Consider the following 16,324-nt stretch of genomic DNA (forward strand, 5'->3'; position numbering starts at 1 on the left):
CTCACTATTAAAGTGAACATCCAATTAATTAAGATACTTAGTAAACTACTTGGATCTTTCAAACACTGCTACTTGAGTACCATTTATCTCTCTCATTCAGCCATTGAAAAAAAAAATACTGTACTTCTGATTTTCCATGAGAAATACAAGTTTTGTTGTAAAACTGAACAGCAACTCATAAAGAATTAATAAATTAGCCCAAAGCATTTTTTTCTAGTCGTATGTTAATCTTCTATTTGTTACTTACTAAGATAAAACAGTTTTGGTTTTTTACAATGCAGGGGTTTTTTTGAGAACCTCCTGTCCCTACTGTTTGTAATTCATGGAAAGGTGAACCACACATGCCCATCCTACATCTAACTGTAGTCACACAAATAAAATCAGGTACTTTTTTTGCAGCTGGGCAGGTTGAAGGATAAGTACCACTGGCAGCTATTCTTTTTTTTAAGACTTTTTTTCCTTTTTTTAATCCCACTGCCAGTACTGTACAGATTCAGTTACTCAGTTCTTTCTATTGACCTCAACCTTGACCTATGAAGACTGCCAACTTACATTTTTTTTCTCATGAAGTAAAAAATTCTGCCTCACACCATCTCTAAGAAAAAACAGCTTTCTAACAAACATTCTTCTAAAATTTGGCATTTTATACTACTGCTAAATGAATTACAGCTTTGGAAGGACAATCCTGAGCCACCTAATTTTCATAAGCCTAGGTTGTGAGTAAACTGATCATAAATGTGAATTTGCACATGATTTTTGAATGTGACACATAAGGAAGAGAAAAAAAGAAATCCCTCCCCCAATACAAATGTATCAATTCTGTGCCTAAATTCAAGCAAAACTCTAACCCTTTAGGATTTAATCCAAAAGGACTGTTCAAAGACTATTCATCACTCAGTAAAATTCAGCTTAAAACAATGTAATGTGTAATGAACCCTGTTCTAAATTCCTGTTGGAGACAGAATTCCCAGGCAAGTATTTTAAAGGGGGTTTATAGGATTTAGGTGCCCATATTTCACTGAAATGCAGTAAGTGTTGGATGCCTAAATCCAATAGGCTCTTCAGAAAATCCAAGCCCCAGGGACATCACTGTAGATTACATGCATACATATTATTCAGACTATATCCCGTAAGTTCACTATATACATATGTAAACCTAAGATGCCTGCAGGTAATGGAACAGTACTTTTCCACTTAAATTATTTAACGTAAGTGTTGAACTTCTATTATATATCAAGCTAACAGCTAATTTTAAGTTGCAATCAAGCCATTCTCTGAAAGCACTTTATTTCAGTGGAGGTTTTGCCTGTAAAAGAAATGTAAATCCCTCTAACGAAGGCAGTGTAATCTTTGCATATGCAGACAAAATGGGGCTGGAATTTTATTCCTTGTACTAACATTGACATCTTCTGCCACTTCTGCTAGTTCTCAAAAATGTTTTGTGCATAACTATCTCATCAGTGTAGAACAATGTTTACAGACCTTTTGAAACACACTAATATATACACTAATCTATACAAAGAAATATCTACAGAAATACTCAGTATTAAAGTCTTCTTCAGACATTATATGGTATCAGTGAGAAGTTTCCTAGAACAGACAAATGACAACATATGACTGAAGCGTGAAAGTCCAAAATGCAACATATAAGAAACCCTGGGAAAACAGCCTGTAACAAATCTTCAAAACTCTGCTTTCAGTAATCCATTTCAAACTCTTGCTTACATATCACTTGTTCTTTTACATGTCTGACTCTCCACTCAGAGTGCAGGGTAAGGGCTGGCATAACTGTCAGTATCTTGCTCAGCAGGCTGAGCTCAGAACCTCCTTGAGAACCGCCCCGTTTTCACTTGAGAATCTCAAGACTTTCTCATTTCATAATAATACACAGACGTAAAGTTCACTCCTCCTCCCACTAAGTACATTAAAGTTTGTCATTGTGATCTCAATGAGAACAAAGTCACATCTATTGAATTATATGGTAAAAATACTTTTATCCTTGCTTGTGATTCTCTGTAGTATACTTTAATTATATGCATAATTTCGTTTGTGACTTTTTTAAAGATTAAGGTACAACTTGAACTCAATAGTCTCCCAAAGACAGGGTCCAGTTCTGCCAAGTTACAAACACAAATACTACCCTACCCTTACCATACTTTCTTTGTCCTCTGTAATATACTACTATAGCATACAAAATTAATGAATATTTTTACTACTCAAAGTCCCGTTCAAATAAGTGGCACAATGGTCCTATTCATTTGACTAGGACTTTGTGTATTGCAAAACTACTGCTCGAGCTAGTCACAGAACAATGCTCTAGTCATATAAGACATGGCAGCAACCATTTTATTCCTACTATGGCACATCTTCTTATGCAGCAAAATGTAATATTATTACAAATTATCCTTATCATGCAAAGCCCTATGAAACAAAAAGTCATGCACCTCATTCACACTAATGGGACTTTGTATGTTAAAGATAACATGCAATAGCCTTATAAATATTATAGAGAAAGAAATTGCCTCTTCTGAAAAAAAATGCAATTATTATGAAATGAATTTTCAAAATGTTTCCTCTCACAGCCATAAATCTTTGGTAGCATCTCAAAAAAAAAAAAAAAAAAAGAGCCAAACATTAAGCATAAACAAAACAACCAAACAACCAAACAAATGATTGGGGTGAAAATGCAAAGTCCTGGCTACATACCTGAAAAAATACCATATGTTTAAAATATAAAAACAAATTTCCAGGCTGACCTCCTGCAGAACAAGTTCACTTGATTCATTTTGAAACAACGTGACTAATGCTGAAATCTCATCTCACATGAGGCATTTTTACACCTGCAAAAGATACGACTGACAATAATATAAAATCCATCTGATGGACTGTCTGAATGTAAGTTTTACTCACATGAGATGAGATTTCAGGAAATGGTTTCATAACATTAAACTCTAAAAACACAATTACTTAATTGATATCAGATGAAATTCTGCCACTTTCATAAAACGGCTTCATCTTACTGACCTCAATGAGAATAGAATCAGTCCTAAAATGTTAATAAAATGGTACAGTCTTTATGGTCAGTACCAGTTATTCAAAATTTTTATCTTAGAATACATTTTCCAAGAGGGAACTGTTATAAAGACAGTTTTATGAAACAAATATTTATTTAAACTAATTGTACTTTTCAGGAAGGACGCTGATGAAACTAATCCCTAGAATGTCAGTTTTCAACAACTGTTTTACATCACTCTCACAGTAAAATTCCCATCTGGGCTGGCAACTTGTGTGCCAAGTTTCACACAAATGTGATTTGAAACTGCCAGTATATTAGACTTCGAAATGCAAGGGAGACACTAATAAAAGAAGATGGATGTTAACAATCTATCCTGATATTCTCTTTAAAATACCTATGGTTCTTGGTGCTGCGTTAATCTGTTAACACAACTCTCTAATTATTTATAACTTATTTATAACATAGCATTAGAATTCACTGCTGTTACATCAGTACAAAGCAAGCAAACTGGAAATTACTTGTAAGAAAAAACAGTTGTGCTTTAAAGAATTTAGAAACACTGCTGCAGACTAAACCTTGTTATTCAGAATCCCATTAGTTACTGAAGATATGTAATATAACTTTTGTTGATCAATACTCTCATGTAAGCTCTAAATAATGTACGATTTCAGTGAAGAAAAATTCAGCAAATCAAATATGGTGGGAAAATGTTTCAAATTATGAAGAGCCGTGTGACTGCTAATCCATAAATCAGAAATTGGAAAGATTGTTGTAATGTGGGAGGGCTCTATTTAATAAAGGTCATTATAACTCCTGGCTCTAGAGCTATAAGATCTAATATCCTCTCTGGTAGCTCTATGATATGCCCATGCATTACTGTTCTTGTTGACAGTCTGTTGCCTTGGAAATATTTCATTATTTCAGTTTTTCCATTTGTAGACCCTTGGCCTTGTGATATGAAGGCCACCCTATTTCATATTTTCGATTATCATTTAAGCAATCTTCTGGAGCTATTTATATAAAAGCAAGTGTTAGACAATGCATATCATCATTTATCACTGCTATGTTTAAGCTCATGCTCTAGAAAGAAATGCCAAAATAAAGGGTTTTCTTCTCTTTCACTTTAAACCAATAGCGCTCTGATATTATGATATGCTTTACAAACCAATGCTGTCATATCATATGCGTGACACTTCTGTCTATTTAATTTTCTTGGTTATATATCCACACAACTGGAAACCCTAAACTGCTCCTATAACTGTAAAATTTGCTAACACTCAGAGTTTAAAAGAAAAACAAACAAATATTAAGTGTGCAACTTTTCAAACATTCTTTAAAAAACCTAAACAGGTGAAAAAAAGTTTCAAAACAATTCAAGCGCTTGATGGCATCAGAGACTGCTACTTTTTGCATTTGTTTTGTAATCACTAAGCTCTGGCTTGAAAAAAATGTAACACAAATATTGTGGAAGTGAGCACTAATCAGAGCATGGACACGAAGTTCACTTACAGGATTCCCTGAGAACTAGTTTACTGAAATAGTAGCTAAGAGAAGAAACTGCAAAACCCCTTAAGTAACTGATCTGTGCCTGTATTTCAAGCTGCTTGGCTCACACAGCTGAAAGGATGTGTACAAAGACAGCTTAAATAAACAGTTAAATGCAAGAATTCAGGAGCACACTACAGAACTTTTAATAAAACATACATGAATGCCTGTTTATCGAATCCTTGCTTGATCTTCTCCAAAACTTGTGTTAAAAGAACAAACAGGTTGCCATTATTTCTGCTACAAAAAATGTCATCAACTTCTACACGTAATATTTATACTTAAAATATTCAGACCATTGTAAAGAGTGATAACAAAGTGAACCCTAAGGGCAAAAAACAACTGCTTGGACGCTAGGCCAAGTTTGTGGATATTAGTGTTCTAGGAATTTAGACTACTTTTTCCCCTGAAATGATTACTCCTCCCACTCCCTACAGGGAAAAACTACTCCGATCCAACCTTTAAAATGACAGCATCAGAGCTGAACAAGAAGATGCTATTAAAGGGCATTAAATTAAATACAGTATATCCTCCTACAACTTCAATCAGAATTTCAGACCAAGTGTTATTTAGTTCAGCTCTCAAGTGGAGCAGAATAACAAATCGTGCACTTTGATTTACCTTCTCCGAATGCCAAATGGAGACAGGTGATAAAGAAAGCACTCATGCACAGGCTATGAAGTTTCCCCTAGAAATTAATTCTATCTTCAAGATTCCTATCTCAGAGAAATTCCCAAAATGGCACACAAATATGCTTCTGCTGGAGAGATTACTGAAGCTATCCTGGCAAACACACTTAGTACTAATATAGTACCATTCTCAGAAAGACAGCAGAATTGTCTGTTGAGGGAGGGGAAGAGGGCTTATTGATACAAATTGTTTTTCCAACAAAGAACTCTGCAGGAGAAAAGCCTGCTGCTATAGTGTTACTAACACAGTAGGAACGCCTTTGCAGCCACTAAAATGGAAATTAAAAAATATATATATATAGATGAAGATGAAAATCTGTAAGTTAAGTCACTGACTTCTGAGGATGCACTGTTTTCCTATTACAGGTATCTCCAAATTCTGCTACATATCAATATAGCCTTGTCAAAGTGCAACAGTTAATACTAATGCATCTAAAACAGCCACACCAACACCTCAGTGGTGAATATGAAATATATGGTTTTCTGATACTGGGCAGTCTTCTTCCTAAGGAAAAATGGCATAGCTATTTAGATAAAACCTGTGGGTTTTAGAAGTTGTACTAGAAATGCTGATCCTACAAAAAAAAAAAAAAAAAAAAAAAAAAAGTAAGTTTGAAATTAAGATTAAAATAAGCCTGATTCCCTAGACTTTATTTTTGTTTCAATATTTTTCAGACTTACTTGTGCTGTGAAATACACACCAAATGATACACGATTCAGCTACTCTGAAAACCTGTCTAAATGTTAATTTCCATTTTTACAACTAACCAGGAACCTTCCTCACCCCTTACCCTCAAGTTCACTTGTAACGCTGAAAGGGTGGGGGAGGAAAAAGCCCACCCGAAACTCTCTGGCTGTTCTTCTTCTGGGCATACATCTCATCGCAGCGTAGCAATGGAGCTTTGAATACTTTTGTAAGAATCACAAAGTAACATCAAATGAACTTGTACTCTTGTTTCCTACCAGTCACTTCTAGAAAGATTCACTTTACTAGAACAAATCCGCTACGGGCAATTCGTGTCACCAGCAGAGCAGATTAATAGCAAGTGCTTTCCTCCAACAAAAGTATATGGGGCAGACGACGGGCCGGGAAGCATACGTGGGGCAGCGCGAATCCCCCCCCCCCCGCCTCCCGGCCCCCGCCTCCCTGCCAGGGCCCCGCGCACCGCCGCACCGCCTCCCCGCGCACCGGCTCCGCTCTGCCCACCCCGGGGGGCGCCGGCACCCGCGGCCCGCCCGACGGCGAAGAGGGGGGGGCCGGGCCGGACAGCCCCGCGGGCGCAGCTGGCGGCGCGGCCCCCCCGCTCCGGCCTAGCCGCACTTGAACCGCACCGGTGGGGCCGGCCCCTCCGCCCGGCAAGCCGGGCCTGGCGCGGCGCCCCACCGCCCACGGGGCCGCCGAGCGGCGGGGGACGCCGGGGGGGCCTCTCGCCTCCGCGCACACACACACGCCCGCTCGCCAACGCGCCCCGCCAAGCACCGGCTCCGGCAAGCGGCGGTGCGGCTGCCGGAGCGGGGCTGCTGCTGCGCGGCTCGCCCTGTGTGTGTGTGCGTGTGTCTGTGTGCGTGTGTCTGTGTGTGTGCGTGCGGCTGGCGGTACGCACTAGGAGGAACTCCCGGTGCCCGGCTGTGCGAGCAGCGGGTGCCGGCGGCAGGTCCCCCCACCCCGGCATGGCAGCCAGCCCCGGCCCCGGCGGCGGCGGCACGGCCCGGTCCGGCGCTGCTGCGGCTGCTGCTGCTGCAGGTTCAATAAAGAGAAAGTGTTACCGTTCTCGCCTGGAAGGATCCTGCTGAAAGCTTGGCTTGGTGGGCGCCATCTTCCTGGGATTTTTTTTTTTTCTCTCCCTTACTTTTCCCCTCCTGATGTTGGTGTGTGTTGTGTGTCTAGCAGCAGCAGCGGCGGCAGCAATGGCCCTGGTTAGCCAGACAGGCTAAGGAAAAGTACTGAGGCCAAAGCATCGCGGGCTCCCACTCCTCCGCTCAGTCCTGGTGCAGGTTGCTTGCTCGCTTGCTTGTTAGCGCTGCTGCTGCCGCTGCCGCCGTCCATAAGCCGAGGAGCGGAGGGAGCCGGGGCCCCGCCGGCCCCAGAGACATGCCCAGCGCAGGCAGCGGCGGCGGCCGGCGACGGCGGCGGGGAGAGCGAGCCGCGGCGCAGCCCCGGCGGGCAGCCCGGCCGCTGGCATCGCCCGGCAGGTGCGGCACACACACACACACACACACACACACACACACGCACACGCACACTCTCTCGCACACACTCACACCCCCGCGCCCGCGGGCCGGGCTACGCGGGGTGCCAGGCCATGGGGCTAGCGGGGCGGGGGCGAGGGAGGGAAGGAGGGGAGTCAGTGATCTCCGGGCTTGACCGCTGTGAAAGTATTTCTGGGCATTTTCCAGCTGCTTCCCCAGCTCCGCTCCCACTCTGTGTGCAGGGGACACAGCCTCTGCTGCCGGCGCAACAACGCCACTCAGTTGCAGTTTCGCACACTTTCGTCCTCTGGAGTCTGAGCTCCAGCAGGGAAGAGGGGCTGAGGGAGACAGGGACTCTCTGCAACTCTGCGGGAGCAGAAGAACGTCGGGGGCACCCGCACGCAGGCGGCGTGTCCCTTGTGGGCTCCCACGGTGCAGGACGGGCCCGGGTGGGGACACGGTTCGGGCGCGGGCAGGCGTGGGGCCGCCAGCCGGAGGATACGAGCGCCCTGCGGCCCACAGGGCCGTGCAAGGGGGTGCCTGGCGCCCGCCCGCGGGGACGGCGTGGACCCTGGGGGAACCCCGCGTATTCCCCGGCCCCCTGTAAGAACGTGCACGCACGTCCTGAGGGTACGCGCCAGGTGCTGGCGGAATAAAGGACGTAATGCTGGAAACGTTAACGGAGAGTGATGACCCGCCTTGTTGGGAAGGGTACAGCACTTCACGCTGTTTTATTAGAGATTATGAAACTAATCATGAAATAAAGGAGCGGGGAAAAGAAACCGCTACCTTAATTGTTCCTTCCAGGACATCGGGAAAATCCGAGAGCTGAGAGCTTTTAAAGCAGAAATCACTCCCTCACTAAAAGCTTTCCATCTCCAAGGTAACTTTGTGGCTGCTCTGCTGCTGCCTTGAAAGTACAGCTTCCTGGGCCTGATCCTGCTCTCAGGGAAAATCCAGCCGGCTCCTCGGAGGAAAGGAGCAAGCCCCGAATGTCGGGGAGATTTACTCATAAGAAACCTTTCAGCGACAACTCAGAAAGTTGGGGGGGAGAGGGGCACGCGGACGGAGAGGGAGCGCGCATGTGAACCGCAGGGTAGAACGGGTGGGGAAGAACTTGGCAAAGCACCTGGAAGTTTGGCAGCGGGGCGTCGTCCGCGCACCGGGGCTCGAGGGTTTCTTCCCGCAGGCGGCAACTGGGCCGGCGTAACTTTGCGCGGAGCGGCCCGGGCCGCCCGCGCAGCTCCGCGGGGGGGGCTCTGCGCAACCGTTGCGCACGTGCGCAGCCGCCAGCAGGATGGCGGCCGCCTAGCCTGGCGTCCCGCGGCCCCGCGGCGGAGGTACCGCGACTGTCCGCGCTGCTGGGGCTGCGGGAGGCGGCCGGGGGTACAGGTGGAGGTGAACTGGAAAGGCGGGGGGTCTAGGAAGTACCACACCCCGTTACCTGCCGGCATATCTGTCTCCTCACCTCCAAAAAATAAAATTTTTAAAAGTTAACAGGTGTCACCTCGGCTTTTGCGATAGCATAAGAAGGTGTCGGTGTCTGCTACATTTTAAGAGTTTCCAGAAATCACGAAGAAAAATCGTTCGACGTAGAAGACGCTGTTTTGTCGATAATATATAGTAGAAATTTGGAAGAAGTGCAAAAATGTTTCCCCTTGTTAGGTTAGTGTGCGAGACATCCAGACTGGTCTGGATTCCTATGAGTCAAAGTACTTGGATATCTGCTAAGCGCTATTTGGATTAGAGGTGTTAGTAGTTTGTCAGAGAAGTATTGTTTTTACAACTTCTTCCTGATTACAGACTGACATAATCAAACTACTAAACGCGAAGTACTAAAAAATTGCCTTGTCTATATATTTCTGTTTAACTTAAACTCTCCAGAGGTCTCTTTCATTTGTCTAAAAGCCAATCTGACATTTCTGACCCTTGACTTCCCCACTTCACAGACTAAACTATTGTGATTGCTGCCTGTACTTCCTCGTTAAAGTGTCCGTCAGTTTCCATTGTAATTTTAATATTTTGTAAGTGACAAAAATCATACGAAACCATGAAAATAAATAAACTTTAATCCATTATGTATATCTCTCACATTCAAGTTTATATATATATATATGTGTATATATATATATGAAAGATCCGTGTGTTTGCTTGAGCAAAACAAGACTCGTGCTTAGTTTGAAATGTTTCTCAGCTAAGAAAGTGCTTAGGCATCATCAGGGATTATTTCAGGAGTATCAGCTTCCTATTAATTTTTCTTCTAATAAAGCCTACAAAAGTTACCATCAAACGTTTCATTCAAATGGAAAATACATGATATGTTTTCCAAAACTATAGGAAGCAACTTCAAGTTGCTGAACAAAACAGGCAATGGTCGATTATCTAAATCCATCTCCTAAACCAATTAAGTTTGAAATATTACGCTGAAACTTTCTATGTTTCGTGTTGGTTTGTGGGTTTTTGTTGTTGTTTTTTTTTTCTTTTACATCATAGAGATATTTTATTTGGATATTTGAGATTATACCTTTTTTTTTCTCAGTATTAAATTAAATGCAATAGTGGACAGCAAGCTACTTGGGACACTACTAATTTTATTGCATTTAGAGAACTGCAAAGGTTTTGTTCCGATTTCAGCCTACATTTGTCTTTTGTCAGCTACTTTCTTTTGAAGACTCGGCTTCGGTTATAACCTTATGACAGAGAAAACTAACAGATTCAGACTTCAGGTTCTGCCTCATAGAAACACAAAGAAATGTCAGGTAATTAATTAAGCTTCATGTTAGTATCAGCACATATCGATGAATTGTTAAGGGGAATGGGGAAGGTCTTTAAACTTCATTATGACTTACTGCCAACTTTCTAGGCTTTGCTTCCTAAAGGCGCTCTCTGTGAATTTCCTGCATTTGCATTAGAATGCATTTAAGGTAAAAAAAATAACAATGCTGAGTATACTTAGGGTTTCGTGCTATATTTCCCTGTAGTAACAGGTGACATGATAATACTGTTAAACTACAATGCGGAATTGCAAGTGTGCAACACCAAGTGAAAATTGTTCTCTTTCTTGGTTGAAAGCAAATTATCAATCAGCATACCATGATCAATTATCCCCCTGGCTGCCACACACTGGGATTTGCACAAGGCATTGACATTGAGAAATTCCTCTTTAGAAAGGATGAGCGGACGGGATCCCAAACTTTGCAGCAGCCAAGCTAAGCTGCCGGGGTCTCACTTTTTTCTTTTTTCTTTTTTTTTTTATTTTTGTATTGTTGCTTTCCAGCTCATCCAAGACAAAACTAGGAGATTGTGTTTACTTCTCAGTGCATTTTAAAAGATGCTGTATGAAAATAAATTTAAAAGGAAAAAAGAAAAAAACCCCTCCCCTCCAACCAAGCTCCCCCCCAACAAACAGCAAAGAGAGATTAAAAAAAAAAAAAAAAAGAAAAAAGAAAAGAAAACAAAGAAACAAAAGCACAAAGAAAAAGCAAGTGAGGGAGCCTCAGGAAGAGCCGCACACCCCTCTCCCACTCGGTGCTCACCGTTGTTGGTAGGAGGTGATGCCCTGGACGTTTTGCGGGTTGCCGTTGGCCGCGGCGCCTGCTCGCCCCATGCCCGGGGCCGCCGGCACCCCCCCGGCCGCCCCGCCGGCCGCCGCCGCCGTCACCTGCACGCTGAAATCCGGGAAGATCCTGATCATCCCCGCAGCTCAGCACCCGGCGAGTCTCGGCGAAGAGGTGCAGCAGCGGCGACTCTCCCTCCGGCGGCTGCAGCAGCGGAGCCAGGCACGCTGCAATCCCATTAGTGAGTAGCGGCCGCTGTGAGTGAGGAAGGGCGCTTTGATGTGAGCTGCCGGGCTGAGATGGAGAGGAGTTTGGGGGGGCTGGGGGTAAAAGGGGGGGGGCTTTTACCGAATTGCAAACATGCAACGCGTGAAGATTTGGGGGGTGGAGGGAAGGGTGGAATAACAGAATAACACCCCCAAAAAAACAAAAAACAAAAAAAAAAAAACAAAAAAGGTATGTCTAGTACCACTGGAGCTGTAGCTATGAGAGAAAAATCCGAGCTGAGGAGGGACAGGGAGGAGAGAGGGGGGCGCAGTTACTTTAGCGGTGCAGTGAAAATGATGAGCAGCAAATGTTGCCTTTTTTCCCTCCTCCTCCTCGTCCCTCCACCCCCCACCCTCCACCCAAAATGCAAGTCTTAGAGGATTTCTCTGTCTCAATGAAGTAATAATAAAGGCGGCTGACCACAGTCTGGGCTAGCGCCAACTGTGCGGGGGGGAGGGGGAGGAATATCCCTGCTCCCAGAGTCCTGAGGAGAAGAGGAAGAGTGGGGGATTGTTGCAGCACAAGTTCTTGCTCTTGGTAACTTGCTTTTGGTTCCCCCCCTCCTCTTTCTTTCTTTCATATGAAGGGACGGTTTTCACAAGCGAGGAAATGCGCCGCTTTTGTGCAATGGCAGAGTTTGTTCCCTATTATAGGGAGCTGACTCTCCTCCCCTCCTAGTGTGCAGCAATGTTATTGCTAGTCAAACTTGTAAGGTGTGTGGTGTGCGTGCACGCACTGATCCCTACTGCTGCTTTAACATATCAATTATACCTCCGAGAGCCGCGCAAAAACCTCTTGCAAAGCTCCCCTCCGGGTGCGCCAAGCACCGCACCAGTAGCAAGCGAGGAGGGCGACTCTTCCCCAGCTGTCCCCGAGGGACGCGCGGCCGCAGCACCGCGGCCCCTTTGTGCCAGCCCGGGGCTGCGCGCAGCGCTCCGCGCCTTGAGCTCCGGTCAGGTTTCCTCTCCTCCCCCTCCGCGAAGTGCTCATCCCAAGCCGCGGCGCTGCGCAGCTCCGCCAGGCCGCCGGGGCCGCGCCGCTGACCCTGCCGGGTCCGCCCGCCGCAGATGCCGCCCGGCCGCGGCGCTGCGCGGGGGTGGACGCCGAGAGGTAAACGCGGAAAGTTGGGCGGGGAGCGCGGGTCGGCAGCGGGACGCCCTCCATCCCCAACCCGGCGGCTCCGCCGCCTTATTGCGGGTGTGCGGGCCGCAGCCGGCGTGGGAGGGGGCACAGGCAGACAAGCCCTCATGGTCATGGTGTTTGGGGGGTGCTGCTCCTCACCCCTTTCCTCTCGCCGAGAGGTAAACGCGGAAAGTTGGGAGGGGAGCGCGGGTCGGCAGCGGGACGCCCTCAACCCCTAACCCGGCGGCTCCGCCGCCTTATTGCGGGTGTGCGGGCCGCAGCCGGTGTGGGAGGGGGCACAGGCAGACCTCCTCTCTGCACCCCGTGTCCCTTCCTCTCTGCAGCGAGAGGAAAGGGGTGAGGAGCCAGCTCCGGGGAGCAGGGGGGTAGAAGAGCAGTGTGCCGAGTCAGGGGCAGCAGGGGAAGAGGAGAAAAAGGGACCCCTTCTCCTAGTAGGGTCGTGCCACATCTCCCCAAATCTTCTTGGGGGATTCCAAAACCACGGACCTGTAGCTCCAACCTGCTGGTTGCTGGAGCTAAAATGGGTCGTGCATGTGGAGGAGAACTGGACTCTGCCCGCCTGGTGAGTGGACAGCTCACAGTGACACACTGGGTTAGAGCACCGTAACACAAACAGCAGCTGTATGGCTGAGTGTGTTCTGAAGAAAATGAGGCCCATACAAAGAGGAGTTGCATGGGACAAATACAGGTTGCACTTCAGAAGATGCATGATATCAGAAAGGCTATGCAGCACCTCCAAAGGGGGAAGATGTCCCAGGCTGTCCCATCACTCCAAAGGCATTGTAACCTTCGCTTCCATAAATCAAAGCTGTCACCTGGTCCGGTCTCCCCTTTCCCATGCAACTGTGTGCCTCTTGGAATCATAGCTTGGCTCATAATCTAACAATATCCTCTTATCTTGACTTTTCTTTCCATTTCTGTTCCAAAACAAATTAAGACACACCAACTTTATGTTAAAACAGAGGCTGCATTCAAATCCTTTGTATTAAATAGCATCTGTGTTTGCATTCTGTTTTAATACAAAATGCTTTGGATTGCAGCTAATACCAGGAGATATGAAACTGGTTAGTCCCCACATGTTGCACATAAAAAGAATTCATAATGAGCATCTGTGGGATGTGGAATGGATCCCATGAGTTAGCTGAAGACCTCATAACGTAAGAGCTGAGAAGCCTAAGTGAATTATGACTCTCTTTCCTCGCAAGTAGGATTAATTTTCTATCCCACTTATATTCATTATCTATCCTGTTTATACTATAGGGACATCAATTGTTTGAGTGTTAAATATGAAGACTTTACAGAAACGTGTAGGTTAGATAGCTTGCAGAGAAGAGGGGGGATGTTATTGTTAGGAAAAATGTTATTAAAACTCCATGTTTAAAGAGCAATATGAGATAAAGCTGCTCACTTTTTTAAAGGACTGTGAATTCTGCACCTTCTCTTACAACGTATTCAAAATGTAAGGTTTACAAAGTACCCTCCATCTGCCTGTGGCCCTCCCAGTGATGTCAATAGGAATTTTGCATGCAGATGAAGGCCTGTATATGGCCTTTAGAGAGGAGGTCAATAAATGGCTGGAGGAATAATTAAAGACTTCTGAGCTGCGCCTTTCCTTTTTCTTACAATATAGTACAAGACTGGCATGAATATAGGCTGGGCTACCACTCTAATTGGCTATGGCATAACACTGAAAGGAATTTAAATGTGGGCAGTAGCCATTTTCCAAATGATCACTCCATTACAGTAGTTTTGTTTGTCAATGTATGGCCAGGCAGTAGAGTGGATGTAATCATGTCGAAGTCCCCATCCATTGATTGTCACTCTCTGCTCTACAGTGGCAACTCTAAGCAGATATTCAAGTTTCAAAGGGACTGCCAAGACAGAGAGCCTGTCTTTAGCCAAGCTTGCTTCAGCTTAGTCCGGAAAGTCACTGCTTTCCAGTCGCATAGGCGAAACCAGGATCTCTAGATATTTAATAAGATCTTTTATGACTATTGATTAATATCTTAATTTAAATGTTAATGTAACTGAAAAGCGAGTCTTGATAATTTTGCTTGTGCAAGTAGTCCTACCGAGTCAGTGGAACTACTGACAAATAGTTTCGTATGCTGTAAGACGAGCAGGATTCAAAGGTAAGTTTGTAAATGTCTACAGAATACAGAAGCATTTTCTTTTATATAGCCCTTAAAATATATCAAATAAAAAAAGCATTATCTCATATTTGAAGAAATCTCCATTTTAATTGTTTGTATCCTTTTCCCAAATTAATCACGATGGTAAAATCCAGTAAGAATTTCTGAGGCTTATTTTATATGCTGATGAAGATACCCACCATCAAGCTTATAGTATGTGCTATATTAAATAGTGTGGACCCAATTAGCTGCACATTCACCAGTGCTACAACATACTATGATGGATTTAAATTAATTTGGTGCAATGTGGTAGTGTAAATGAGATAAGAATCAAGCCAAATATTTTAAATTTTGTTTATTTCTCATTTTGCTCAAATTATTGTCAGGTTCCAGTGTTTAAGTGTCACAGTTTTTGTCTCAATATCATCTACTCTTGTAAGATATTCTGCAAGTTGCTTTAGTATTGATTAAGCTAAGAAATGTTCTAATAGAGTACTGCTGTTTCTAACAATGTACTGTAGACCTTCCTCTCTTAGGCAAAAACATAGTAAAGATAAAAATTAAAACCACATGACGGTGTGTAATATAATAACATTTAATATTTATGCTTCACATATACCTATCTATCACAATTATATATTATATCTTTATTCACATTGGCAGTGTACTACTGTTCCTTTCTTTCACAGGTGAAAAAATATCTCTTCTCTGGAAATTCATTTCCATTTACTTAAAGTTAAATGGTTTGACTTTGAATTTTCATTATCTGCTGTTGGAAGGAGCCTGTGACAGGTATGAGAGAAAATGCTACAAAGCTTCATTGTATCATCTAATTTTTGGTTCACTTTAGTCAGATATCATTTAGGTAGAGAGTAAAATACTATACGTAGAACAGGATAAGATAGAACAAAACAGAACAGAAATAAAATAAAATGAAAATAGGATATATAGTGAATTACAGTAGAAAAATGCCTTTATCTTTAAGTGATTTTTTTTCTTTTAGTTATACTGATTCCTCACTAGTGAGAAAATTGAACTAATTTTATATAAAAGGAATATGTCATAACAGGATATAGCATTTATCTTCCTGAGATAGAGGTGACCTCATCATTCACAAGTGGCGTAGCTATGAATGAGTAATCAGCCTCCCCACCCATTAAGTGCAGATAAAGTCCACATCTTCTGTCTAAGTATTAAAGATTCGATTTATTATTTTACAACTCACCATCTCTACAAGTGTCCACTGACTGTTGCTTCAGTTGCCGCTATTGATATGTATCGTCACTGTGAAGCAAAAGAAACTCCTCAAAAGGCGCCTTGAATAATAGTGAATGGAAGATGAGAAGGGAAATGAAAATAACAGAGGAGAAGAAAACAAGAGAAGATGGACCTGCAGGAAAAAATTATGGGCAGAACACGGATAAGGAGACTCTTTAACTGACCTATAGTTTTGTTGCAATATTCCAAGAGCTTTATAATACATATGCAGTGAAAATATTTTTCATATTAATACCTCACGTATATCAGCTACCTCATATCCCGAGTTATATTGTTAAAGTTATTCCCAAAGGAATTTATATATGTATAATGCGAGAGAAAGACATAGTTAGGAAAGAATTCCTTTTTACTATTTATCAGCAGTGCACATTAGAGAAGAGCTGCGGTTAAAACAATACAGTTTCTTTCTAGAACTATGTAAGATAACATAATTTTCTCCTTCAAATGATGTCACGTGCTGCATTTTGTTTTCATTTCTTTGTAAAAGCAGTGAGTGCAGTTTAAAGA

General features: G+C 43.7%; 1 protein-coding gene across 4 annotated transcripts in view; it reads right to left on the reverse strand.

The window, feature by feature from the left end:
• Nucleotides 1–11,896, reverse strand: part of NPAS3 (neuronal PAS domain protein 3) — a 615,994-nt gene extending 604,098 nt beyond the window's left edge. Inside the window, exon 1 of one of the 4 annotated variants that reach the window (XM_065064080.1) lies at nucleotides 10,977–11,896. In XM_065064080.1, the coding sequence (XP_064920152.1) occupies nucleotides 10,977–11,134 (158 nt within the window). In that variant the 5' untranslated portion in view covers nucleotides 11,135–11,896. Of the gene's footprint in view, nucleotides 1–7,017; nucleotides 7,660–10,976 lie in introns of those variants that run through there. The other 3 variants (XM_065064081.1, XM_065064082.1, XM_065064083.1) reach the window with 3 other exon arrangements.
• Nucleotides 11,897–16,324: the final 4,428 nt, after the last annotated feature.

This window comes from Columba livia, chromosome 5, assembly GCF_036013475.1.
Source record: "Columba livia isolate bColLiv1 breed racing homer chromosome 5, bColLiv1.pat.W.v2, whole genome shotgun sequence".
Taxonomy (NCBI): Eukaryota; Metazoa; Chordata; class Aves; order Columbiformes; family Columbidae; genus Columba; species Columba livia.